Source organism: Ranitomeya variabilis, chromosome 3 (assembly GCF_051348905.1).
Source record: "Ranitomeya variabilis isolate aRanVar5 chromosome 3, aRanVar5.hap1, whole genome shotgun sequence".
Taxonomy (NCBI): Eukaryota; Metazoa; Chordata; class Amphibia; order Anura; family Dendrobatidae; genus Ranitomeya; species Ranitomeya variabilis.
Window position 1 is genome coordinate 138,056,153 of NC_135234.1, and position 26,380 is coordinate 138,082,532.

The window sequence follows — 26,380 nt, forward strand, 5'->3', positions numbered from 1 at the left end:
TCCATTGAAATTGTGGCAACAACACAAACAACACATCCGTCATTACACTGGATGCGTCACGCACGTTTTTCACTATTTTTGTGACGTCCGTCGATACGTCATTTTACTGCACACCGACGCACAGCAGAAGACGGAAGTGTGAAAGAAGCCTAAGGGTGCAAAATAAAATCTGATACCATATACATCATTCGCATTGCATGCAATTGCATCACAATTCTTAACATAGGAAATTGTATTTGGACTTAAGTGCTGCAAATTTTATTAACGGCTGCTGAATAAAAATGGATGTTGTGTGGATGTAATACAGATGCGAAAAATGGACTTACAAATGACACATGGATAATATATAGATGACAGTACAGATGAAAATTTGATGATTTTCCATATGCTTGTCTGAAGCCGCGTAATCAGCGGAGAAGACGCGGCCTATTCCTCTCAATTTACTGTAGCTGATGCAATGTATTGAAAAAGATGAAACATACTTCAAATAGGACAGAAGAAAGAAAAGGTATAGGACCCCAAATAAATCAATCTATACACCACATCAGAAATCACAAGAATGATCAAGAAATAAAGGAGATTTTTTTCATAGTAGTCACTGAAAACAAAAAGGTTTCCTTGCAGGGTCATTTCAGTAGAGGACTGTGACCTTCAGGTATTCCTTGGCCTTATGCTACCAATCCCCATCTGTGTCATAGTCTTTGCATTCAGTGTCCACAGGGGATTCCACATTTATGCTGTTGCTGCAAAATTAATAAAGTCTGGAGCAGATGGAAAGCAAAAAAAGAACTCTGAGATTCAAAGACTCCGACTGAACATGTGGAGCCGGAATGCTCTAATCTGTTTCTTTTTGATAGATACAAAGATATTCATAAGTGAACAGTGTTTGCCCCTTCCTGATTTCCTATTCCTTTTCTTGTTTGTCACACTTAAGGCTGTGTGCACACATAGCAGATTTTTCGTGTTTTTTTCACGGTTTTTCGCTATAAAACCGCGAAAAAAACGCTCACATTAAGCATCCTATTAAATAGAATGCAATCTGCATTTTTTGTGCACATGCTGCGTTGTTTTCATGAGCGGAATCGCATTCCAGAAAAAAACGCAGCATGTTCATTAAATTTGCGGAATTGCGGGGATTCCGCACACCTAGGAGTGCATTGATCTGCTTACTTCCCACACGGGGCTGTGCACACCATGCGGGAAGTAAGCAGATTATGTGCGGTTGGTACCCAGGGTGGAGGAGAGGAGACTCTCCTCCACGGACTGGGCACCATATAATTGTTAAAAAAAAAAAGAATTAAAATAAAAAATCGTGATATACTCACCTTCGATGGCCAACGGAGTCTTCCCGTCTCTCAGCGGTGCACATGGCCGCTTCCGTTCCTATAGATGCTTTGTGTGAAGGACCTGCGATGACATCGCGGTCACATGACGGAACAGAAGCCACTGAGGAGATCGGCTGTCTGCGGAAGGTGAGAATAACCATTTTTTTTAAATTATTTTTAACATTCTATCTTTTACTATTGATGCTGCATAGGCATCATCAATAGTAAAAAGTTGGTCACACTTGTCAAGCACTATGTTTGATAAGTGTGACTAACCTGTCAATCAGTTTTCCAAGCGATGCTACAGATCGCTTGGAAAACGCTAGCATTCTGCAAGCTAATTATGCTTGCAAAACGCTAATGTTTAGCGGGAATATGCATGCCAATTCCGCATGCGATATACCCGCGGCAGGAGTTGCAGAATTTCCGCAGAAATTTCCGCGGCAATTCTGCAACGTGTGCACTTAGCCTTAATGTTTCAGATCACAAAACATATTTAAATATTAGACAAATGTAACACAAGTAAATACAAAATGCAGTTTTAAAATGAAGGTCTTTATTATTAAATGAGTGTGTGAATAAGTGATTATTGCCCCTGCTTAAGGCCGGTTTCACACGTCAGTGTCTCCAGTACGCGAGGTGACAGTTTCCTCACGTACCGGAGCCACTGACACACGTAGACCCATTAAAATCAATGCATCTGTGCAGATGTCATTCATTTTTTGCGGACCGTGTCTCCGTGTGCCAAACACTGAGACATGTCAGTGTTCGTGGAAGCGAACGTATTACACGGACCCATTAAAGTCAATGGGTCCGTGTAAAACACGCACCTCACACGGACATTCTCCGTGTGGCGTGCCGGAGACAGCACTACAGTAAGCGCTGTCCCCCCCACATGGTGCTGAAGCCGCGATTCATATCTTCTGTGCAGCAGCGTTTGCTGCATAGAAGATATGAATAATAGTGTTTAAATGAAAGATCTATGTGTCCGCCGCCCCCCCCACCCCCTGTGCGCCCCCCCGCTGTTAAGAAAATACTCACCCGCTCCCACGTTGGCTGTCGCTGCTTCCTCTCTGCCCCGCGCCTTCTACTGTATGCGGTCACGTGGGGCCGCTCATTTACAATCATGAATAGTCGGCTCCGCCCCTATGGGAGGTGGAGCCGCCTAGTCATGACTGTAAATGAGCGGCCCCACGTGACCGCATACAGTGGAAGTCGCGGCCAGACCAGGAAGGAGCGACAGCCGACGAGGGATGCGGGTGAGTATTTTCTGAACAGCGGGGGGGCGCACGGGGGGTGGGGGGGCGGCGGACAGATAGATCTTTCATTTGAACGCTATTATTCATATCTTCTATGCAGCAAACGCTGCTGCACAGAAGATATGAATCGCGGCTTCAGCACGATGCAGGGGACAGCGCTAAACTTTAGCGCTGTCTCCTGCACGCTCCGTGTGGTACCCACTCGCCACACGGGCGGCACACGTGTGCCGCACGTATGGCCTACGTGAGCTCACGGGCACATGGACACGGATAACTCCGGTACCGATTTTTTCCGGTACCGGAATTATCTGGACGTGTGGGACAGCCCTAAGACAAATTAACTGTGGTTTATACTATCTTTGTGAAGCTCAAATTCCCCAGCCACATGCAGGCCTGATTATTGTCACACCTGTTCTCAATTAAGAAATCACTTAAATAGTTCCTCAAATGCTAGACATTATGTCGTGATCCAAAGAAATTCTGTAACAAATGAGAAACAAAGTAATTGAGATGTATCAGTCTGGAAAAGGTTATAAAGCTGTTTGTAAAGCTTTGGGCACTAGCAAACCACAGTGAGAACCATTATTCAAAAATGGTGAAAACATGGAACAGTGGTGAACATTCCTAGAACTGGCCAGCCAACCAAAATCACCCCAAGGGTGCAGCGACGAGTCATCCAAGGGGTCACAAAAGACCCCACAACAACACTCAAAAAATTGCAGGCCTCACTTGCTTCAGTTAAGGTCAGTATTAAAGACATGAGAAAGAGACTGAGCAAAAATGGCCTGCATGGCAGGGTTCCAAGTAAAAACAAGTGCTGAGCAATAAGAACATAAAGGTTCATCTTAGTTTTGACAGAAAACCTCCGGATGATCTCCAAGACTTTTGGGACCATACTCTGTGGAATGGCGAGACAAAAATTGAACTTTTTGGAAGGTGTATGTCCCATTATATCTGGCATAGAAGTAACACAGCAGGAAGTAACATAGAAGGAATATCATACCAACAGTAACATATGGTGGTGGTAATGTGATAGTCTGGGGCTGTTTTGCTGCTTCATGACCAGGAAGTCTTGTTGTGGGAAATGGAACCATGAATTCTTCTGTCTACGAAAAAATCCTGAAGGAGAATATCCAGACTCTATTCTATTCTATTCTATTCTATTCGTGAAGCGCACTTGGGTTTGCAGCAGGACAACGATCCAAAACACACAAGCAAGTCCATCTCTGAATGGCTTAAGAAAAACAAAATTAAGACTATTTAGATTGTGAGCCCCATTGGGGACAGCAATGATAATGTGTGCAAACTGTAAAGCGCTGCGGAATATGTTAGCGCTATATAAAAATAATGATTATTATTTATTATTATTAAGACTGGTCAAAGTCCTGACCTTAATCTGATTGAGATGATGTGGCATGAACTTAAAAAGGCGGTTCATACTTCAAAACCCTCCAATGTGGCTGATTTCCAACAATTCTGCAAAGATGATTTGGTCAAAATTCCTCCAAAACATTGTAAAAGAGTCATTGCTAGTTATCGCAAATGCTTTATTACAGTTGTTGCTGCTAAGAGTGGCCCAGAAACCAGTTATTTGGTTTAGGGGGCAATCAATTTTTCACACAGGGCCCTGTAGGTTTGGATTTCTTTTTTCCTTAATAATAAAGACCTTAAATTAAAAACTGCATTCTGTGTTTTTACTTTTATAATCTTTGTCTAATATTTAAATGTGTTTGGTGATCTGAAACATTAAAGTGTGACAAACATGCAGAAGAATAGGAAACTTTTTCAAACAACTGTAAATGTAATCACACACTGAATTAAGACAATTTTATGAGTGCTTTGTAGGCATGTGTAAAGATCTTTTCTGGGTAATCTGACTTGGTGGCAATTTTACTAAAGTGGTTGTTAGAAGTAGACAACGTCTACCCATAAGCTCTACAACCGCTATTAGCCATAGAGAGAGCTGCTTTGGTAGATTAGGCTCAGCCATCTATTACAGGATTGCCAGTGTGAATTGACTCCACTTAACCTGCCACCACTTCAACAGCAAATTTGAGAGCTTCACGAGCCACACCTGTTATAGGTTTCTTTTAATACCTCTGTTGCCCCTGAAATAACAATTCTTGGACATCTGATCTTCGAATGCTAAATTGTGCTTTTCCTCTATTATTCTTACTGAAAATATGCTAATTTAATGACTGGACATTACCATTCTCCCATCACTGGTGTCACTATACAACCTGACACTATCAGGACTGATTGGATAGGTTAAGACAGTGTGTCTATAACAAAGTAGGATCTAGCTCTTTCTCAGCCCCAGTCTATTTTGAGGCCTGCTGACACATAGAGAGGTGAATTGCTAAAGTTCGGGATCATCCTGACTGGGTACAGCTTGTTATGGTGGAATGACTTTTGATAAAAAAAAGTCAACTAAGTAGTGTTTTTTATTACATGTATTACTACTATCTATTTACCCTTTAGTGAAGGGTATACATTAATTTTTTTTTTCTAGATTAGATTTGTCTGTTAATGGCCACAGTGTGAATTTGCACCTACACATTACACTAGTATCACCAGGCATGCTGCCCCATCTTTTTGGTATTGTTTCAGTTGTTACATTTGGGGCTATATTCCCCACTTTTGGGCTGTGCACCTTTTATTTAATTATTTCAAAAGGTGGGTGTAAAACATGCCAGGGTCCTTATCGGCACCCATTTTGAGGTCTGCTGTCACATAGTGAGCTGCAATACTAGAGTTAAGGAACATTCTGATTAGGTACCCCTTGTTGTGGTGGGATGGCTTTTACGCTTTTTTTTAATTAATTGTTTATGTTTTTTACATGAGTTACTACAATCCATTTACTTAACACAAGTTATACATTCATTTTTTCATTCCAGGTTATATTATTGTGACGGAATGCTAATATCCAGTTGTCAATGCATTTATACATATCCTAGGGGAATAAAATAAGGAGTAGCAGAATGCAAAGTCCAGACTCGTTTTAGAATTACTTTATGAGGAATATAAGTACCGTGTATACTCGAGTATAAACTGCGATTTTCAGCCCTTTTTTCACGCTGAAAGTGCCCCTCTCGGCTTATACTCAAGTCATTGTCCCAGGGGGTCAGCGGGGGAGAGTGAGCGGCAGGAGTGGCAGCTGTCACATCATACTCATCTCCTCCTGGCACGGTCTCTGCACGTCCCTGCTTCTGAGATGGTCTCCGGCGCCTTCAACTCTTCCTGTGTTCAGCGGTCACGTGGTACTGCTCATTAAAGTAATGAATATGGACGCGTCTCCACTCCAATAGGCGTGGAGAGCATATTGATTAGTTTAATGAGCAGTACCATGTGACCGCTGAACACAGGAACAAGCTGCCGGTGCGTGCCGGAGTCCATCGGAGAAGCAGGGACTTGCAGAGAGACCACGTCAGGGGAGGGTGAGCCATGCGATATTCACCTGTCCCCGTTCCACCGCCGAGCTCTGTCTTCCGTGTCCTCTGGCTGTGACGGTCAGAGTGCGCAATGACGTGGTTAGTGCGCGCCCTCTGCCTGAACAGTAACTGCAGAGACCTGGAAGACACAGCAGTGCGCGTCAGTGGAACGGGGACAGGTGAATATCGCAAGTGCCGAGGGCCTGAGCCAGCAGCGACTCCAGCACCTGGCTCCATAGCACCCGGTGTTCCTGCCTGCTCAGGACACCGGCACCTCTCCCCCAGCGACAAGAGATGAGTATGTCATTTTTTATATATTTTTTTTATCGCAGCAGCAGCATATGGGGCATATTATTCTATGGACCATCTTATGGTGCCATCAACGTTTATGGAGCAGAATATGCAGCATATTATTCTATGGAGCATCTTATGGGGCCATCAACCTTTATGAAGCAGCATATGGAGCATGTTATTCTATGGAGCATCTTTTTCAGACCATCAACCTTTATGGAGCAGCATATGCGGCATATTATTCTATGGAGCATCTTATGAGGCCATTAACCTTTATGGAGCAGCATATGGGGCATATTATTCTATGGAGCATCTAGTGGGGCTATCAACGTTTATGGAGCAGCATATGGGGCATATTAGTCTATGGAGCATCTAATGGGGCCATCAACCTTTATGGAGCAGCATATGGCGCATATTATTCTATGGAGCATCTTATGGGGCCATCAACCTTTATGGAGCAGCATATGGGGCATATTATTCTATGGAGCATCTAATGGGGCCATCAACCTTTATGGAGCAGCATAAGGGACATATTATTCTATGGAGCATCTTATGGGGCCATCATTAACCGTTAAGCAGCGTTATATGGGGCATATTTTTCTATGGAGCATCTTATGGGGCCATCATTAACTTTTGTGAAGCATTATATGGCGCATATTTTTTGTATGGAGCATTTTATGGGGCCATCATTAACCTTTATGGAGCATTATATGGGGCATATTTTTATATGGAGCATCTTATGGGGCCCATCAGGAACTGTATGGAGCATTATATGGGGCTCCTGATTCAATACGAATATTCAAAAACATTTAACGTACTGATGTCTCAATTAATTTTACTTTTATTGGTATCTTTTTATTTTTGAAATTTACCAGTATCTGCTGCATTTCCCACCCTAGGCTTATACTCGAGTCATTAAGTTTTCCCAGTTTTTTGTGGCAAAATTAGGGGTCTCGGCTTATACTCGGGTCTGCTTATACTCGAGTATATACGGTATTTGCTAAAACAGGCAAGCCAGATCTTCTTCAATGCACACATCTAAATAGATGGCTAAGGCTACTGTATTAAGAGAACTAGACAGCTGAAGATCAAAAAAATAAATTGATGCACAGATATTGCTGTTAGAAGAAGTCAAAAGAGAAATCTATCCCCTGTGTAAAAGAGAAGCCTGGCAGCATGCGGCCACCACTGAGCATGTGCGAACACCACTGAGAATGTGCGACCACCACTGAGCATGTGCGACCACCACTGAGCATGTGCGACCACCACTGAGCATGTGCGACCTCCACTGAGAATGTGCGACCACCACTGAGCATGTGCGACCTCCACTGAGCATGTGCGACCACCCGCTCCACCACACCAGGTGTATGTGTTGAAAAAGAATTAAAAAAAACCTGGGTGCGGCATAATAAGTATCTACCAGTAATGAATAGACACAGGAGCATTTTACAAATGACCAATTGAATGTTACCTAGTAAATCAATATTTATTTCTATGACAACCGCTTTAATAAAAAGACAAATTTGGAAATTATCTCATTTGGATTGTGATGATAAAAACTGGAGTACTTAAATGAAATGTGAAGATATTGCTGTCATAACCAGGAAACCTGCTACTTCCACTATACAATTTACCAGTGAGAGCTGTAATCTGACTGGTTGGTAATCACTCTGAATTGTTTAGAATGGCGCCCATCCTTTGCCCACAGACAAACCTCCAGACTTCAGAAAAGAGTGTTCAAAAGTATAAATATCCACTGGAAAGGTGATCTTTGTGGAATCAGTGGGGGGTTTGACAGCTGTGTTCACCAGTTAAAAAGTGAAGTGCAGCGCCCTGCCGCCATATTAAATGTCCATGGCACTGACAAAGATAGCCAAGCACTATGTTGACAAGTGATAATTTGTTATAACCGGATCACCCCTTCAAATATAGCAGAGTCATATTAAGGCCAAATAGTCAATAACTAATTGTAAAAAAAAAAATAATAATCACATCACAACCTAATGAAATAATATTTTCAGCTTTGATCATTTCTGAACAGCGCAGAATCCCGAGTACAACAGACGCTTCCCTGCTGCTACAACAAAGTCTAATTTCCCATACACTGCAAGTCACACTTTTAGACTCACGACGCCATACCGCACAATGATTTATTTGCAAATTGCTTCCTGCTATGCTCCGCAACACACAGGCGCGGAATATGGTGACTCAGTTCATGTTCTACAATTTATATTAACTTCTATGCAATTAATATTTGGGAGCACGAATAATCCAGTCTTGCTGCAGTCAGTAAGCGATATAGTGGATCTGCTTCAATTACAAAGCAGAAGTCAAACTGGGTCCAAGATTTATTTATTCAAAGTATTATACGGAAATATATATGTACAGGTCCTTCTCAAAAAATTAGCATATAGTGTTAAATTTCATTATTTACCATAATGTAATGATTACAATTAAACTTTCATATACTATAGATTCATTATCCACCAACTGAAATTTGTCAGGTCTTTTATTGTTTTAATACTGATGATTTTGGCCTACAACTCCTGATAACCCAAAAAACCTGTCTCAATAAATTAGCATATCAAGAAAAGGTTCTCTAAATGACCTATTACCCTAATCTTCTGAATCAACTAATTAACTCTAAACACATGCAAAAGATACCTGAGGCTTTTAAAAACTCCCTGCCTGGTTCATTACTCAAAACCCCCATCATGGGTAAGACTAGCGACCTGACAGATGTCAAGAAGGCCATCATTGACACCCTCAAGCAAGAGGGTAAGACCCAGAAAGAAATTTCTCAACAAATAGGCTGTTCCCAGAGTGCTGTATCAAGGCACCTCAATGGTAAGTCTGTTGGAAGGAAACAATGTGGCAGAAAACGCTGTACAACGAGAAGAGGTGACCGGAACCTGAGGAAGCAGTGGACTGAGTCTGGTGTGGAAACATCCAGAGCCACCGTGCACAGGCGTGTGCAGGAAATGGGCTACAGGTGCCGCATTCCCCAGGTAAAGCCACTTTTGAACCATAAACAGCGGCAGAAGCGCCTGACCTGGACTACAGAGAAGCAGCACTGGACTGTTGCTAAGTGGTCCCAAGTACTTTTTTTTGATGAAAGCAAATTTTGCATGTCATTCGGAAATCAAGGTGCCAGAGTCTGGAGGAAGACTGGGGAGAAGGAAATGCCAAAATGCCTGAAGTCCAGTGTCAAGTACCCACAGTCAGTGATGGTGTGGGGTGCCATGTCAGCTGCTGGTGTTGGTCCACTGTGTTTCATCAAGGGCAGGGTCAATGCAGCTAGCTATCAGGAGATTTTGGAGCACTTCATGCTTCCATCGGCTGAAATGCTTTATGGAGATGAAGATTTCATTTTTCAGCACGACCTGGCACCTGCTCACAGTGCCAAAACCACTGGTAAATGGTTTACTGACCATGGTATTACTGTGCTCAATTGGCCTGCCAACTCTCCTGACCTGAACCCCATAGAGAATCTGTGGGATATTGTGAAGAGAAAGTTGAGAGACGCAAGACCCAACACTCTGGATGAGCTTAAGGCCGCTATTGAAGCATCCTGGGCCTCCATAACATCTCAGCAGTGTCACAGGCTGATTGCCTCCATGCCACGCCGCATTGAAGCAGTCATTTCTGCCAAAGGATTCCCGACCAAGTATTGAGTGCATAACTGAACATTATTATTTGATGGTTTTTTTGTTTGGTATTAAGAAACACTTTTATTTGATTGGTCGGGTGAAATATGCTAATTTATTGAGACAGGTTTTTTGGGTTATCAGGAGTTGTATGCCAAAATCATCAGTATTAAAACAATAAAAGACCTGACAAATTTCAGTTGGTGGATAATGAATCTATAGTATATGAAAGTTTAATTGTAATCATTACATTATGGTAAATAATGAAATTTAACACTATATGCTAATTTTTTGAGAAGGACCTGTATACCACAAGGTAGGAGGATTACCTGGAGCCAGCCTCTGTCAGAATATAAAAGTTACGAAATGTAAAGAGACTCCTGTACATGGTGGTTAGAACAAATGATAGAGTCCAATAGTCACTCAGTTCTACAGCAATAGAATTGTGCTTAAAGGAGTTGTCTGGTCAAAACTGATAAGTCTGCAGTCCCTGTAACGGAGGGTATGTATGAGTTATACATACCCCCGGCCAGTGGGTGCGGCCTCCCTGTACATACTCTTGTTCGCCCTCTTGTCGGACAAGCCCACTAGCCGGCCGCTAAACGGCGTAGAGAGAAAAAAGTCAAAACGCCAGAATTACGTTTTTTTGGTCGCCGTAACATTGCATTGAAATGCAATAACGGGCGATCAAAAGATTTTATCTGTACCAAAATGGTATCAATACAAAACGTCAGTTCGGCAAGCAAAAAATAAGCCCTCACCCAACCCAAGATCACAAAAAATGGAGACGCTAAGGGTCTCGGAAAATGGCACAATTTTTTTAATTTTTTTTTTAACAAACTTTGGATTTTTTTTTAACCACTTACCGTATATACTTCAGAATAAGCCAACCCGAGTATAAGCCAAGACCCCTAATTTTGCCACAAAAAAATGGGAAAACTTATTGACTTGAGTATAAGCCTAGGGTGGGAAACGCAGCAGCTACTGGTAGATTTCAAAAATAAAAATAGATACTAATAAAAGTAAAATTAATTGAGACATCAGTAGGTTAAGTGTTTTTGAATATCCATATTGAATCAGGAGCCCATATAATGTTCCATAAAGTTCATGATGGGCCCCATAAGATGCTCAATATTAAAATATGCCCCATATAATGCTACATGAAAAGTTAATGATGGCCCCATAAGATGCTCCATAGTATATTATGCCCCATATAATGCTGCACAAAGGTTGATGGCTCCATAGAAAAATATGCCCCGTATGCTGCTGCTATTTAAAAAAATATGACCTACTCACCTCTCGGCGCTGGGAGCCAAGTTCCGATGTCGCCGCTGGCTCAGGCTCCTGGCACTTGCGATATTCACCTGTCCCCGTTCCACCGCTGTGCGCCGCTGTGTCATCCGGGACTCTGCAGTGACTGTTCAGGCAGAGAGCGCGCACTAAGCACGTCATCGCGCCCTCTGACCTGAACGTTACAGCCAGAGGACGCGGAAGACAGAGCCCGGAGGTGGAACAGGGACAGGTGAATATCGCATGGCTCACCCTCCCCCATCATACTCACCGTCCTGGCGCGGTCCCTGCTTCTCTGATGGTCTCCGGCGCATGCCGGCAGCTTGTTCCTGTGTTCAGCGGTCACATGGTACCGCTCATTAAAGTAATGAATATGCACTCCACGCCTATGAGAGTGGAGTCGCGTCCATATTCATTACTTTAATGAGCAGTACCATGTGACCGCTGAACACAGGAAGAGCTGCGGGCGCTGGAGACCATCGGAGAAGCAAGGAAGTGCAGAGACCGTGGCGGGAGCAGGTGAGTATGATGTGACAGCCGCCTTCTTGCCGCTCCCCTTCCCCCGCCAACCCCCTGGGACAATGACTCAAGTATAAGCCGAGACGGACACTTTTAGCCTAAAAAAATAGGCTGAAAATCTCGGCTTATCTCGAGTATATACAGTAAATAAAAAAGAACCTAGGTATGTTTGGTGTCTATGAAATTTTTTTACAATTTTAACATACTTGGAATTTTTTCCCCATTTTTGAGAACACGAAAGGGAAACCAATGGTGTAGTTCAAAAGTACATCTTGTCCCGCAAAAAACAAGCCATATTGATGGAAAAATAAAAAAGTTATGGCTCTGGGAAGAAAGGGAGTGAAAAACAGAAAAGCAAAAACGAAAAAGGGCAAGGTCTCAAATGGAATCTGTCAGCAGGTTTTTGCTATGTAATCTGAGAACAGCATAACGTAGGAGCTAAGCCACCCATTTTAGTGATGTGTCACTTAAGTTGTGTGCTGTTCTTTCAATACAATGAGTATTTTATCAGCAGGAAATTATCACTAGAGGACTACAGCTTGCGTGCATTTTTCTTGGTTTCAGGGGAAAGTGGACAACTCTGTTGTGTACCACTAGGAAAATACATTTGGGATAGGAGGGAAGTTCACTTGAGAATTTAAGAATTTAAGGCTTTGGGGATGGAGTTAAGCAACCGAAGAAGTTGTCCATAGGCACCAAAAAATGTTTTTGAAGGATTTTCCAATATCTAAAGCCAGACCTGCATGATGGACCAAACTTGGTCACTTTCACCAAATGTGGTAAAAGTATATAATAGTAATCTTTATTTTTATATAGCACTAACATATTCCGTAGCGCTATACAGTTTGCATACATTATCATAGCTGTCCCAGATGGGGCTCACAATCTAGAATCCCTATCAGTATGGTTTTTTTGGGGAATGTGGGAGGAAACTGGAGTACCCTGAGGAAACCCACGCAAACACAGGGAGAACATACAAACTCCTTGCAGATGTTGTCCTTGGTGGGATTTGAACCCCAGCGCTGCAAGGCTGCAGTGCTAACCACTGAGCCACTGTGCTGCCCAAAAGTATATTAAACCTCTTAAATAAAACTGACATAAAGATCTTAGTAGCAATATTAATGAGGGATATTGGATTATCGTTCACAAGAAGTGTTTGGCACTGATATGACGGTAATCGTCACATCTATGAATTCTGGTGGCATACTGTGGTGAGATACCCTAAACAATATGTATGTTCAAATTGGGAGAAAATGTTTTATATACTCTAACTCTTGACAGGGAACTTACCTGCAGTTATCTTATGATGTATTTATACCTGCTGTTATTTTTACAAGATTTTATTTGCAGTTTTTAGTAAAATAAGAACAGAAATTAACAATTTTCTTGAGTGGGATGGGCAGCGGTATCCGCCACAGCTGACTGTGTGGACCATGCCTTTATGCCTATGTAAAGTGAAGAAGACACAGTAGCTCTTTGTGACCCTTCACTGTACTGATTTGAGCTGTTCCTAAAAGTCCGATCTCAACCAATCAAGACTGATGAATAAATTGAGTGGAACAGAATGAAAATGTAAAGTGACATTTTAATTTAGAAGTACCTACCTTTAAAAATAGCCAGCCCGTCATCCATTTCACAAATCTCCCCAGACTCCACACATGCTTGTAGAGGTCAGTATTAACAACCCCAGGGTCCACAGCATTAGCCGTCACGTGACTACCTTCTAGACTCAGCAGATGTTGTAGATAATAGGTAAATAACACAAGGGCGAGCTTGCTCTGAGAATAAGCACCATGGGCTGAATAACATTGGCTGTGGACAAACAGAAAAAAAGTATTAAGTAATGTACAACATTAGTTTTAAAGTGAATCTTTCAGCAGGTTTATGGTATCTAATATTAGAGCAGCATGATGTGGAGGCAAATACCCTGATTCCAGCCATGTGTCACTCATTGGCCTTCTTGGTGTGGGTTTTATAAAATCATTGGTTTTATCAGCAGGATATTATCACTAGAGGACTACTTGGCTTGCTGCCAGATAGTCCAACCACACCCCCAACCACTGATTGGCAGCTTTCTGCTTATGCACAGTGTGGGCGGGGTTATACAGCGCACAGTATTCAAAGAACTGGTAGATTGCAGCAGTTTTTAATCAAACCTGCAGCACCCAGTAAAGTAAGTAATGCATCATTGTAATCAGGGTCTCTGTCTCTACATCACGCTGCTCTTAGATGGGGTAGCAAAAACCTGGTGACAGATTCCCTTTAATAATATTAGTAATATTTTTTTATTATGAATTTTATGACATAATTCTATTATTGTATTTTAGTGTTACTAGTTCAGTTATTTCTACATTTGATATTACAATATATTTCCTAGAATATTACCAAAAACAGAACAAATGTAAATGTCACCACCCGCAGCATTTCCTTTTTTCTCTGCCAGCCGCAAAAATCAGTCATATCGATAAAAGAAAAAAAGCTTCCTACTTCAGATTGGTGAAAATGAAACGGCTTATGCTAAGCCATGGAAGCAGTCTTCAAACATTTCACAGTATTAGAGCAGAGAGTTTGCTCTGCTCTGCATTTTATATAGGCGACTTAAGGAGGAAAGCTTTAAGCTACTAAACGTCAGTAACACAGTTCTGTCACATTCATCTGCACATGTCTACAATACTGGGGAAGAGATTTTTTTTTATATCTTTAAGGTTGGAAGAAGACAGAAGTCCACTGAGTTCAACTTATTACATAATATGCAAATTGAAATTCAGACAAAAAGAGGACTCAAACTCTATAGCGCCACCTGTTGGAAGTAGCGATCCTACAAGTCACAATCAACCCTTTAACGAGTCGTGGTGCAATATGACTTGGGATTAAAGCCCGGGACCACACGGCAACAGTTAAAAGCCGCCAGCCAATCGGAGGTTGGCAGCTGACATCTGCGCGCACATTTACGGCGTATGCGCGCTTGAACTGCATGGAGGGAACATCACCGCAGGAGCGCAGCAAGGTAACGAGAACGTTTTTTTATTTTTATTGAAAGCGGCAGGGGGCAAGGATGGGAAAAACAGGGGGGAAGAATGGAGACATTGGAAAAATAGAGACACGGGGCAAGAATGGAAACACAGGGGGCAAGAATGGAAACAAGGGGCAAGAATGGAGACACAGGCGGAAAGAATGGACACGGGGGGAAGAATGGAGACACAGGGGGCAAGAATGGAGACACGGGGAAAGAATGGAGAAACGTGATGCAGGATCGATACAATGGAGACAGATGAAGCAGGATCACGGGGCAGATGGGGCAGGATCACAGGACATCACATGGGGCAGAATGGATACTGACGAGGTCTGGATTTGAGAACATATGGGGCCAGGATGGGAGAACATCTGGAGATGAGACACATGGGGGCCAGGATGGGGGATATTATTACCACAGTGGCTAATTAAGGGATATTATTACTGCAGTCATGTATTTATTTTATTAGGATATTGTTTTAAATGGGGGGGGGGCAGTCCTGTTACTGTGCAGAGCGACACTGTCGCCTTTTTTTTTCTTCGTCTGGTGTAATGTAGAAGTTGGGAAAAAATTAAGTAATGTGTTCTGCAAGCGGTGCTCTAGATAACTGTGTTATTTCCTGAGGAAGTGATGGCGGTCTATGCTGGATGAAGATGAAAAGCAAAGATGAAGGACTTCACCTAGAGATGTCACTGGTGAATCAGTGTGTTACCTGTACACTGACACTATACACTATATAGCTCAGAAAAAGACGAAGGTTGTTCACCGAAACGCGCGTTGGGGCGGAGGCGTGTGCCAGGAGAGGTCTCCTTCAATTGCGGTGGGTTAATCATTGTCTTGTTATGGGTTCTGCTCACTTTACCATATGCGTGGCGTTGTGGTTCCTGGTAACCTAGCATGTACTGTTATATGTTCATTGTTCCATGGCCACGGCATTTAGCTTGCAGACCTGACGTATTGTAATATGAAGTGTGCTTGGCATTAAGCCTTTGTAATTATTGGATGCACACTCTGAGCTCTGGCCCACCATTAGAGTGATTATCTGACCGCCTGTCACAGGCCTCCTGCCAGTGCCTGTGCAGCTTGTTTTTGATTTTGTTTTCTGTTTTTTCATTTCTTCATGCCTGGTGTAATAATTTTAATAATAAAGATTTGGTTATATTTCTACTTTAGACTATATGTCATCTTTTTCTGAGCTATATAGGTTATATGATGATCAGTCAAGTTATGGTCCTATGTTTTCGGTACTTATTATGTTTTAGGATTTTTGTACCATGCAGTATTTAACCTTAAGTGGATATTGACACTATACACTGTATACTATATACAGCGGTCCTGTGTACAATGTCACCAGTGATCACTGTATTTTTACACTGACACTATATACAGAGCTCTTGTGTATAATGTCATTGATCACTGTATAACCTGTACAATATATACAGCGCTCGTGTGTATAATGTCACTGTTGATCACTGTATTACCTGTACACTGATACTGTATACAGAACTCCTGTGTATAATGTCACTGGTGATCACTGTATTACCAGTACACTGTACACTATATACAAAGCTCCTGTGTATAATATCACCAGTAATCACTGTATTACTTGTACACAGACACTGCATACTAAGTACAGATCTCCTGTGTATAATGGCACTGGGCAGAGTCTCAAGGGACCCCTGAAAATGTTGCCAGTGAGTGCAAGTGAGTCATGTCCTCCTGCGAGATCTGGGGCTAGAAAATCACTATATATTGTGAATCACAGATCTTGCATTTAGTCGGTGTGTTTATGTTTCATATTAAATGGATTCCGTTTCATATTAAATAGATTCCGTTTCCTTTGATGCTTAAGAAGATAACGAGCCTTTTTATGCTGATTGGAAACTTACAGCTCCATCTCACAGTTGTATCTATCTGACCTTGTCATTTCCTGCAAGTTTCTAACAAGCATAAAAAGGGTTGCGGCTGCTGTTATTAGCAGCAGCATGCGTCGGCTGATGGGTGCAGTAGTCTCTTCAGCTAATACCAATGACCAGAGGTAAACTTTTTACCTCCGATCACAGCTGCGGTCTCATGCTGTCATTTGACAGTGTGGGAACCACTGATGTCTAACCAGCGCTAATAATTTTACCGCCGATCAGAGGCAGTGTTTGCCGGACTGTCATGCACATGAGAAATACCCAGTGTTCGGGAGGCCAAATCCAAACAGTAACACAGACTTCCTGGAGAAGTCCGTGCTTGGTGTCCGTGTCCAAACAGTAGGTGTTCGGTATGGACGCCAAACTTTACTGTTCGGGTTTGCCCATCTCTAAGCATAACTGTACCGAACAAAGGTAATGTCATTTTTAAGGCAAAGTAAACGTTAAACAATACACCCAATTTTATTTCTTATTTTTCAATATATTAAATGGTAAAATAAATGATCTACTGCACAACTAAACTCTACACGTAAAGAGCAAGCCCGAATGGCCAATGGAAAAAAATAAATAAAAATGGCTTCTGAAGGCTAAAGGGAAAAACACAGTGAAAAAAAAAATGTCTACATCCCCAAGACATTAAACTTTATTTTTACAGGGGGTGTGCAATTATCAGCGACACAATAGTATGGCAGTTCACAGAAATGACTTGTAAACTATGACAAATTATTACGAAATTATTACGGCAAAGAGAAAAAAAGGTGTTAAATAAAAGAAAACTGGGGCTCCTGACAGTAGGTAAAAGGAAAACTTCAACCCTGAACTTCTGCCACTACAAACTGATGGCGAAGCCTATGAAGACATGGAAAATTAATGTATACCACAGGACATACCTACTTTTCTTTAAAGAGGGCAAGGACTTTTTTTCTTGACAACCTCAGTCTACTGCCTAGGCAAGTTCTTTATTTTCTTTTGAAAGCACTCTCACTGATCAAGGGCATCACCATTGATCCACCAGTTGTAATTGGGTTCAGGATATGGATAGGCGGCAGGGGATATATTAAATGTCTGTGCACGGTCAGCAAGGAGTCTCAAGATAATAGGCTGAGAGGGCCGCTAATAGGGTATTAGGGAGACTTTTGATGGTCTGGATGGATTGGGATGTGATAATATGCATCTTTCAAATCAACGACTGCCATGAAACAGTTGTGATATAACAGCTTTATAGCCATGGTTACCGATTCCATCTAGAAGGAGTGATTAACCATCCACCGGTTGAGTTTCCTCAGATTGATAATAGTTCTGAAGGGAACTATCTGTTTTTTTTTTTTTATCAAAAAGAAGGGGATCTTCAGGATCTTGCACAAAACTTGTTTTTCCAAGAGTCCCATGATCTCGGCTTCCAGGGCAAGTCTTTCTTTTGTTGACCTCCTAAGAGGTGTCACTATGAAGGTCTGATGTGGCAGACGAACAAAGCCACTGGGAGAGATATTCACCCAGGCAGGGAGAAAGAGGGAGAGCCTTCCTGCTCTCCCTCCTGCTTCCTGCCTTCCTGCTACAGCTGACGTGGCGTCAATGGGAGGGATTTTTGGAAGATGTAGAGGGCTCGCCGAACATAAAACCGGACTCCTTTCTGCTCTTGAACTCTCACTTCCTTCTCTCTCCCGGAGGACGTTCCCTATTAAGTTTTCTTCTCCGAAAGGAAGGTTTCCTAGCATCAGTAGGGAATCCAGGAAAGCCCTTCTTTTTGTCACCGGCTTTTTCCAAGATGTCCTCTAATTTCTTCCCAAAAAGATATTGTCCATCGCATGGAATGAAGCAAAGTCTATTTTTTTATTGCAAATCCCCAGGACGACCCTTTAGCTATAAGGCCAGTCTGGCCGCATTTGACAGGCCTGCTGACCTAGCCGCTAGCCTCACGAGTCTGTAGAAGTGTTCACAAGAAAAACTGCCGCTCCATGTAACAGAGGCATAATGGCCATGACTTTATCCCTTGGGGTCTTGTCCTAAACCTGCTCCTCTATTTTTTGTAACCAAGTCATAAGAGAGCGGGCAGCACAGGTTCTAGCTATTGCTGGCTTAAGAACGCCAGCAGCTGCCTCCCAGGTGTGCTTAAGAAACCCATCCTCTATTTTGTCTAGCGGATCCCTAAGCACACCGGAATACTCAAAGGCCATAGAAGACCTCTTCAAAGATTTAGCCACTGCGCCGTCAATTTTAGCGACTTTATCCCAGATCTTGGAGAGCTTGTCCTTTGAGTGACGAGTTGAACTTTTAAATGACTCCATTCATTCTACTACATAGTGTACTGGCAAACAGAAACAAATTCCAAGTTCATTAAAATTGCAAAAACAGCAATTTTACAAATTTTGGGGGGTTTTATTTACCGTGTTCACTATATGGTAAAAGTGACCTGGCAATTTGATTCTCCACGTCAGTACAAGTATGAAGATACTAAATATGTATAGTTGTTTTTTTTTTATTTAAGTTGTGAAAAAAGATTCGGAAATTTGTAAGAAATTTTTTTTTTGCTTTTGCTGCCATTTTCTGAGACCCAGAACGGTTTCATTTTTAGGGATACAGGTCTGTGTGAGAGCTTATTTTTTGCTTCCTGGCCTGACATTTTTACTGATACCATTTGGAGGTAGAAACAATTTTGCATTTTGATGTAATGTTGCAGCAGCCAGGACAGCGTAATTCTGGTGTTTTGATTTTTTTTTTTTGTTATGCCATTTACCGATCAAATTAATTTATTTTACATTTTGATAGATTTTATGAATGTAATGATACCAAATATGTGTAATTTTTTGAATGGTTTTACTCTTAACCCCTTCATGACCGTGGGGTTTTTCGTTTTTCCGTGTTCGTTTTTCACTCCCCTCCTTCCCAGAGCCATAAATTTTTTATTTTTCCGTCAATTTGGCCATGTGAGGGCTTATTTTTTGCGGGACATCATTTTGAACGACATCATTGGTTTTACCATGTCGTGTACTAGAAAACGGGAAAAAAATTTCAAGTGCGGTGAAATTGCAAAAAAAGTGCAATCCCACATGCTCGATGCCGTCATTTCCGGCCGCCCGGCCCGATGCGGTAGTTAAATGCCGCTGTCTGCGTTTGACAGCGGCATTTAACTAGTTAATAGCGGCAGGTGATTTCACCCGACGCTATTGCGGGCACATGTCAGCTGTTCAAAACAGCTGACATGTCCCGGCTTTGATGCGGGCTCACCGCGGAGCCCTGCATCAAAGCAGGGGAGCGGACAGGGGAGCGGACATCGGACGTACTATCCCGTCCGATGTCAGTAAGGGGTTAAGGGTAAGTTCACACAGGGTGTTTTTGCTGCTTTTTTTTCTGCAGCAAAACTTGATCATCTTGGCATGAAAGAATCTGCGTCAAAACCGCAGGTTTTTTGGTGCGTTTTGTCTTGCGTATTTGGTGCATTTTTTTCTCTCTTTGTCCATGCTAATGTCCTTGGATTTTCAGCAGCAAAAAATGCAGCAAATAATGATACCTGCATTTTTGCTGTGTTTTTGCTGCGTTTTTTTTTAGCACCCATTCAAGTCAATGGGTGAAAAAACGCTGAAAGAAGTGACATGCTCTTTGTTCAAAAACCGCAGCAAAGCACAAAATACTGATCAAACAAAAAACAAATGTGTGTGCATGAGATTTCTGAAATCTCATACGTTTTGCTGGTATTGTAAAAAGCAGCTGAAAATTAGCATAAAACAACGCAGCAAAAAAACGTAGCAAAAACGCCCTGTGTGAACTTACCCTATTGGTGCAAAAGGGAGAGGTGATTTGAACTTAACTTTTTTCACTCTTTAACAGATTTAATAGTCGCTCCAGGGGACTTGAAGCTGCGATCATCCGATGCCCTGTGCAATACTTACTAGCGCATCATGATCTCCTATGAACGCCCTTTCGCAGGAGGATTGTAATGACAGGCAAGGGGGTTTTCCGCAGAACTTCAGCTGGCATGGCAACCCATCGGTGCTCTGTCATTACATCAGGGAAGTGCAGATGGGAGCGTGAAATGACGTGCGCCCCTGTCTACGTGTGCTAAAATCAGGGCTGTGGAATCAGTAAGCCAAACCACCGACACCAACTCCACAGGACTACCTTACAGATTCATCTCAACTAAAAGCAGAGATCATTAGATCAGGAATAGAACAGACATTTATAGAACATTTCATAACTTTCCCAAATTATTCTGAAAACATTTACATGATTACATCACATCCTGCACTGAACTCCTGAACCAAATTTATTATATATTTTAGGATTCGGAGATGATCCATTTTATACCGACTCCAACTCCATGACTCCGACTCCACAGCCCTGGAAAACAGCGGGATTTAACAGGTTAACAATCACAGGTGGAGATCCATGTCACCCATGGCTGTTAGAGGCACATGACAGCTGAAAAATTCTGCCATAATGTAGGGGCAAAATGTGGGCTCGGCATGCGCAGCTGCATGAAAGACCAGGAGCTGGCAGCATATGACATAAGTTTATGACATAAGTTTACATCATATGTCATGAAGGGGCTAATGATACTATCAAATTCTTCTGTTTTTGTTACAAAACTGAAAGGTAAAAAACATGATAAAAATGCAGTAAATACTTAACATGTCCACACACCCAAACCTTACTTACAGTTGAAACTATATAAAAAGACACATATATATGTTTTTCTCAAACACATACATCCTTTAAACAATTCTGGACTGCGCATATGATGATGTCATGTGTTAGGAAGCTTCTTGGCAACATCTGAGTTAATTAGAGACACACCTGTGGATGTATTTTAATGCACACTTGAAACACTGCTTCTTTGTGTAGCATCATGGGAAAGCTAAGTAAATCAGGCAATATATCAGGAAGATAATTGTGGACTTGCACAAGTCTGGCTCCTCCTTGGGGACAATTTTAAGATACCTGAAGGTGCCTTGTTCTTTTGTACAAACAATTATATGCAAGTACAAAAAAGATGGGAATGTCTAGCCATCACACCGCTCAGGAAGAAGATTGGTTCTGTGTCCCAGAGATTAATCTGATTTGGCCTGATATGTGCATGTCAACCCAAGGACAAAAGAAAAAGACCTTGTGAAGATAATGGGGGAAGCTGGTAAGATTGTGTCAATATCCACAGTGAACTTTATCAACATGGATTGAAAGGTCACTCTTCCAGGAAGAAGCTACCACTCCAAAAGAAATGTAAAAAGGCCAGATTAATGTATGGAAATGCACACAGGAACAAAGACTTTAATTTTTGGAGACATGTCCTTTGGTCTGATAAAACTAAAATTGAACTTTTTGGGTGTAACGACCATCATTATGTTTGGAGGAAAAGGGGAGAATTTTGGAAGCCTAAGAACACCATCCTACAGCACTTACGCTGACATCAGAAAGGTGAAAGGAGTTCATTCGCTATTAACTCTCAGGACCTGTCTGACGGCACCGCGCACAGGAGAACTTTCTCACACTTGCGGTGCCATCAGACAGGTAATAAAAGTTCACAGGGAGACACTGAGCACACAGTGTTCAGTGTCTCTGCTGGATGGTAGGCTGTATGGTCGCATCATGCAGCCTGCCATCTAGCAGAGCTAGACCCATCGTGGGACAAATGGACTATCATCTCTGCGGAAAGGTGAGGAATATGGTTGGTTGTTTGTTTAACTCTTTTTCAGAAGACAATGGTGTCGGTAGAAAGGGTGAGGTTGTAAGTATGGTTTAATTAAGACTTATTAAAAGGAGTCTGTCATTCTTTCAACTAAAAGGACTTTTTATGGGTGTCTGTGTTTTTATGCGATATGATTAGGGGGTTAGTAATGGGGGTGTCTTATTGACACCTCTCCTTTACTAACATCGGGGATGTCACCTGACAATACAAGGGAGACATCAACCTCCCAACTATCAGCCCACTTGCCACTACTACAGGGCAAGTAGGAAGAGTGAGGTTAAGTGCCAGAATTGTAACATCTTATAGATGCACCTTTTCCTAACATCTAACATCGGGGATGTCACCTGACAATACAAAGGAGACATCAACCTCCCAACTATCAGCCCACTTGCCACTACTACAGGGCAAGTGGGAAGAGTGAGGTTAAGTGCCAGAATTGGCACATCTTATAGATGCACCTTTTCTGGGGTGGCTGAGAACTGATGTTTTTAGCCTGGGGTGGGCAGTATCCATGGCCCCTTCCTAGGCTATTAATAACAGCCCACAGCTGTCTGCATAGCTTTTGATGGTTATTTTTTAGGGTCCCCCATTTTAATAGCCAGTAAAAGCTAAGTATACAGCTGTGAGCTGATATTAATAGCCTGGGAAGCTCCAAGGGTGTAACCCCCTTCCCAGGCAAGAAACATCAGCCCCCAGCCGTCGACTTTCCTTCTGCTGGTTAAGAAAATTACGCAGGAGCGCACACCATTTTTTTCAGAAAAATAATCTTTTATTAATTAATCTCATGTACAGTAAGCTGCATACACACTGTACTAATTTTATTTGTAACTGACATCTGTATATCTACCTATTCTATTTGTATTTACTGTATGTAATCTATCTATTCTATGCTGTCGGCTCCTGCTAGGATTTTACAGTACATGGCAGATGAATTGCTGGCTTTTCTATCTATCTATGTAAAATATATACATATACATGTGTGTGTGCCACTGACATCTAAAAATCTATGTATTCTATGTGTATCTATCTATTCTATTCTAACCTGTCACTCTGTGATTTTACTGTATGGGGCAAAATAATTGCCGGCTTTTCAAAGGACACGGGTGCATAAAAATCAGACAGCACTGGGCTTGCATTGGCGAGTCTCAGATGATATACAGGTACATTCAATGCATGCTGCAATTTTACATGCAAGCCGAGTGCGCTTGAGAAAATAAACGCTGATGTGAGCTGCCCCATAGATTAACACTGGGCTGAGTGCTATGCATTGTTTTCTTGCATAGTACTCGGCCGTGTTCTACAGTAATGTGAATCATGTTGTGTGGTTGTTTTGCAGCAGGATGGACTGGTGCACTTCACAAGATAGATGGCATCGTGACGAAAGAAGATTATGTGGCAAAGCTGAAGCAACATCTGAAGACATCAGCCAGGAAGTTAAAACTTGGGCAGAAACGGGTCTTCCAAATGGACAATGACCCGAAGCATACTGGCAAAATGGTAACAAAGTGGTTTAACCCCTTAATGACCAAAGGTTTTTTTTTGTTTTGCATTTTCATTTTTTGCTCCCCTTCTTCCCAGAGCCATAATTTTTAAATTTTTTGGTCCAAATGGCCATGTGAGGGCTTGTTTATTGTGGGATGAGTTGTACTTTTGCACAACACAATTGTTTTTAACATATCATGTACTGGAAAACAGGAAACAAATTCCAAGTGCAGTGAAATTGCAAAAAAAGTGCAATTCTATACTTGTTTTTTGCTTTAATTTTTTTTACCATGTTCACTAAATGGTAAAACTGACCGTCTATTATGATTTTCCAGGTCATTCCGAGTTCATAGACACCAAACATGTCTAGCTTTTTTATCTAACTGGTGAAAAAAAAAAGCACCAAAAATTGTGAAAAAAATTGCGCCATTTTCTGATACTCATAACGTCTCCATTTTTCATGATCTCGGGTTGGGTGAGGGCTTATGTTATGCGCGCCAAGCTGATATTTTGGTGCAGATACGTTCTTTTGAGCGCCCGTTATTGCATTTTAATGCAATGTTGCGGCGACCAAAAGAACGTAATTCCGGCATTTTGACCTTTTTTTCTCATTATGCAGTTTAGTGATGGGGTTAATTTTTTTTTATATTGCTAGAACAGGCAATTGTGAACGCGGTGATACCAAATATGTGTATGTTTGATTTTTTTATTGTTTTTTTTTAATGGGGTGAAAGGGTGGTGATTTGAAATTTTAGATTTTTTTTTAAAGTTTTGGCATGCTTCAATAGTCTCTATGGTAGACTAGAAGCTGCCATAGCCCGATCGGCTCTTCTACATACAGGCAATGATCGGATCGCCTGTATGTAGCAGAATTGCTCACTTGCTATGAGTGCTGACCATCGGGCGGCAGTCTTAGCAATCCGGCAGTGACAACAATAGAGGTCTGCTGCAGACCTCTGGATGTGATGCCAACCCTTCGGCAACCCACGGTCATATGATACGGACGCCGATGGACGGGATTTCCGGTGAGCTTGCGGGAAGCCTGTGTTAAATGTGAATGTCAGAGATTGACAGCGGCATTTAACTAGTTTACAGCCGCGAGTGAATTGTGATTCCACCCATTCCTGTTAGAGGCACATATCAACTGTTCAAAACAGTTGACGTGCCAGAAAAGATGTGGGCTCAGCGCAGGAGCCCACATCAAAGGGAGGGAGTCCAACATCGGCGTACTATTACGCCCGATGTCGGAAAGGGGCTAAGGATAACAAAGTCCATGTTTTGCAGTGGCCATCACAAAGCCCTGATCTCAATCCTATTGAAAATTTATGGACAAAGCTGAAAAGGCAGGTGCGAGAAAGGCGATCTATAAACCTGGATCAGTCACACCTGTTTTGTCGGGAGGAATGGGCCCAAATTCCAACCAACTATTGTGAGAAGCTTGTGGAAGGACATCCCAAACGTTTGACCAAAGTCATTCAGTTTAAGGGCAATGGCACCAATTCCTAATGAAATCTATGTAAACTTTTGACTTTACAGTAAGTAATAAAAATTCCTTAAAACATTCTCTCTCTCTCATTATTCTGGCATTTGGCAAATATTAATAATTATGGTAATCCTAATTGACCTAAAACGGGAAAAACATGCATACGTGTCTTTTTCTATAGTGTATGTAAATTTTTGGTTTCAGCTGTATTTATTAAAAAATTAGAGGTCCCACCCCCTAACAAATGTTCTCCTGTAGTATCCTTTAAATGCTGTGCTTTCTTCTTATTAATCTATTTGTAATCTTTCCTGAAGAAGGAGCCATTGTGCTCTGAAAGCTTGCAAACATATTATTTTCTGGTTAGCCAATAAAGGTATCACTCCCAGAATACTTTTGTCACCATAGGGCAGAAAAGTATTCACATAAATTAGAGGTTAAAATTTGTATTTTGTGAACGCTGAAAAGCTCTTGTTATGCTATGTATCGGTGGAGATTTGATTGCCACCAAATATCTGTGACAACCAAATCAGGACTTGGTATGAATACAATGATAGATAATGATATACAAAAGATAGAAAGAAGTTTACTTTTTATAAGATTGCTTAGTAACAAGTTTCATGAAAATGAACAAAAACTGTTTCATCAAAATTCTAAGAAGACAAGCTTGTATTTTCTCCACAGCTTGAGTCACAGAGTAAAGAGCGAGAAGAACAAATCAATCCACAGAATCCGATCTAAACAGCACACTCAGGGGGCAGAGTTCTGAAATATTGATCTATTCATCGATCTGCCCTGATGACAGCATTGCTTAATACTTTTAAATACAAATGTTATAATATTTTGTTCCCCAAAGCTCTTACACATGAAATTACCATCAAAAGCCCAGCCGACAAGATTGACGCAATCTTGGCTAACACTTAATGCCCCCTATTTTCTCAGAAGGTAACATCAAGTGGATTTCCTGAGCCTCTCGTAATCCTTTTCTGCTGAGGCACATTACCCCCTTGGTAATCGAAAACAAGACCTTCAATTCTAAACTAT

General features: G+C 41.7%; 1 protein-coding gene across 3 annotated transcripts in view; it reads right to left on the reverse strand.

The window, feature by feature from the left end:
- Positions 1-26,380, reverse strand: part of DHRSX (dehydrogenase/reductase X-linked) — a 531,490-nt gene that overhangs the window by 122,133 nt on the left and 382,977 nt on the right. For all 3 annotated transcript variants that reach the window (XM_077294698.1, XM_077294696.1, XM_077294697.1), the window contains one exon: positions 13,367-13,574. In XM_077294698.1, the coding sequence (XP_077150813.1) occupies positions 13,367-13,574 (208 nt within the window). The remainder of the gene's footprint in view (positions 1-13,366; positions 13,575-26,380) is intronic.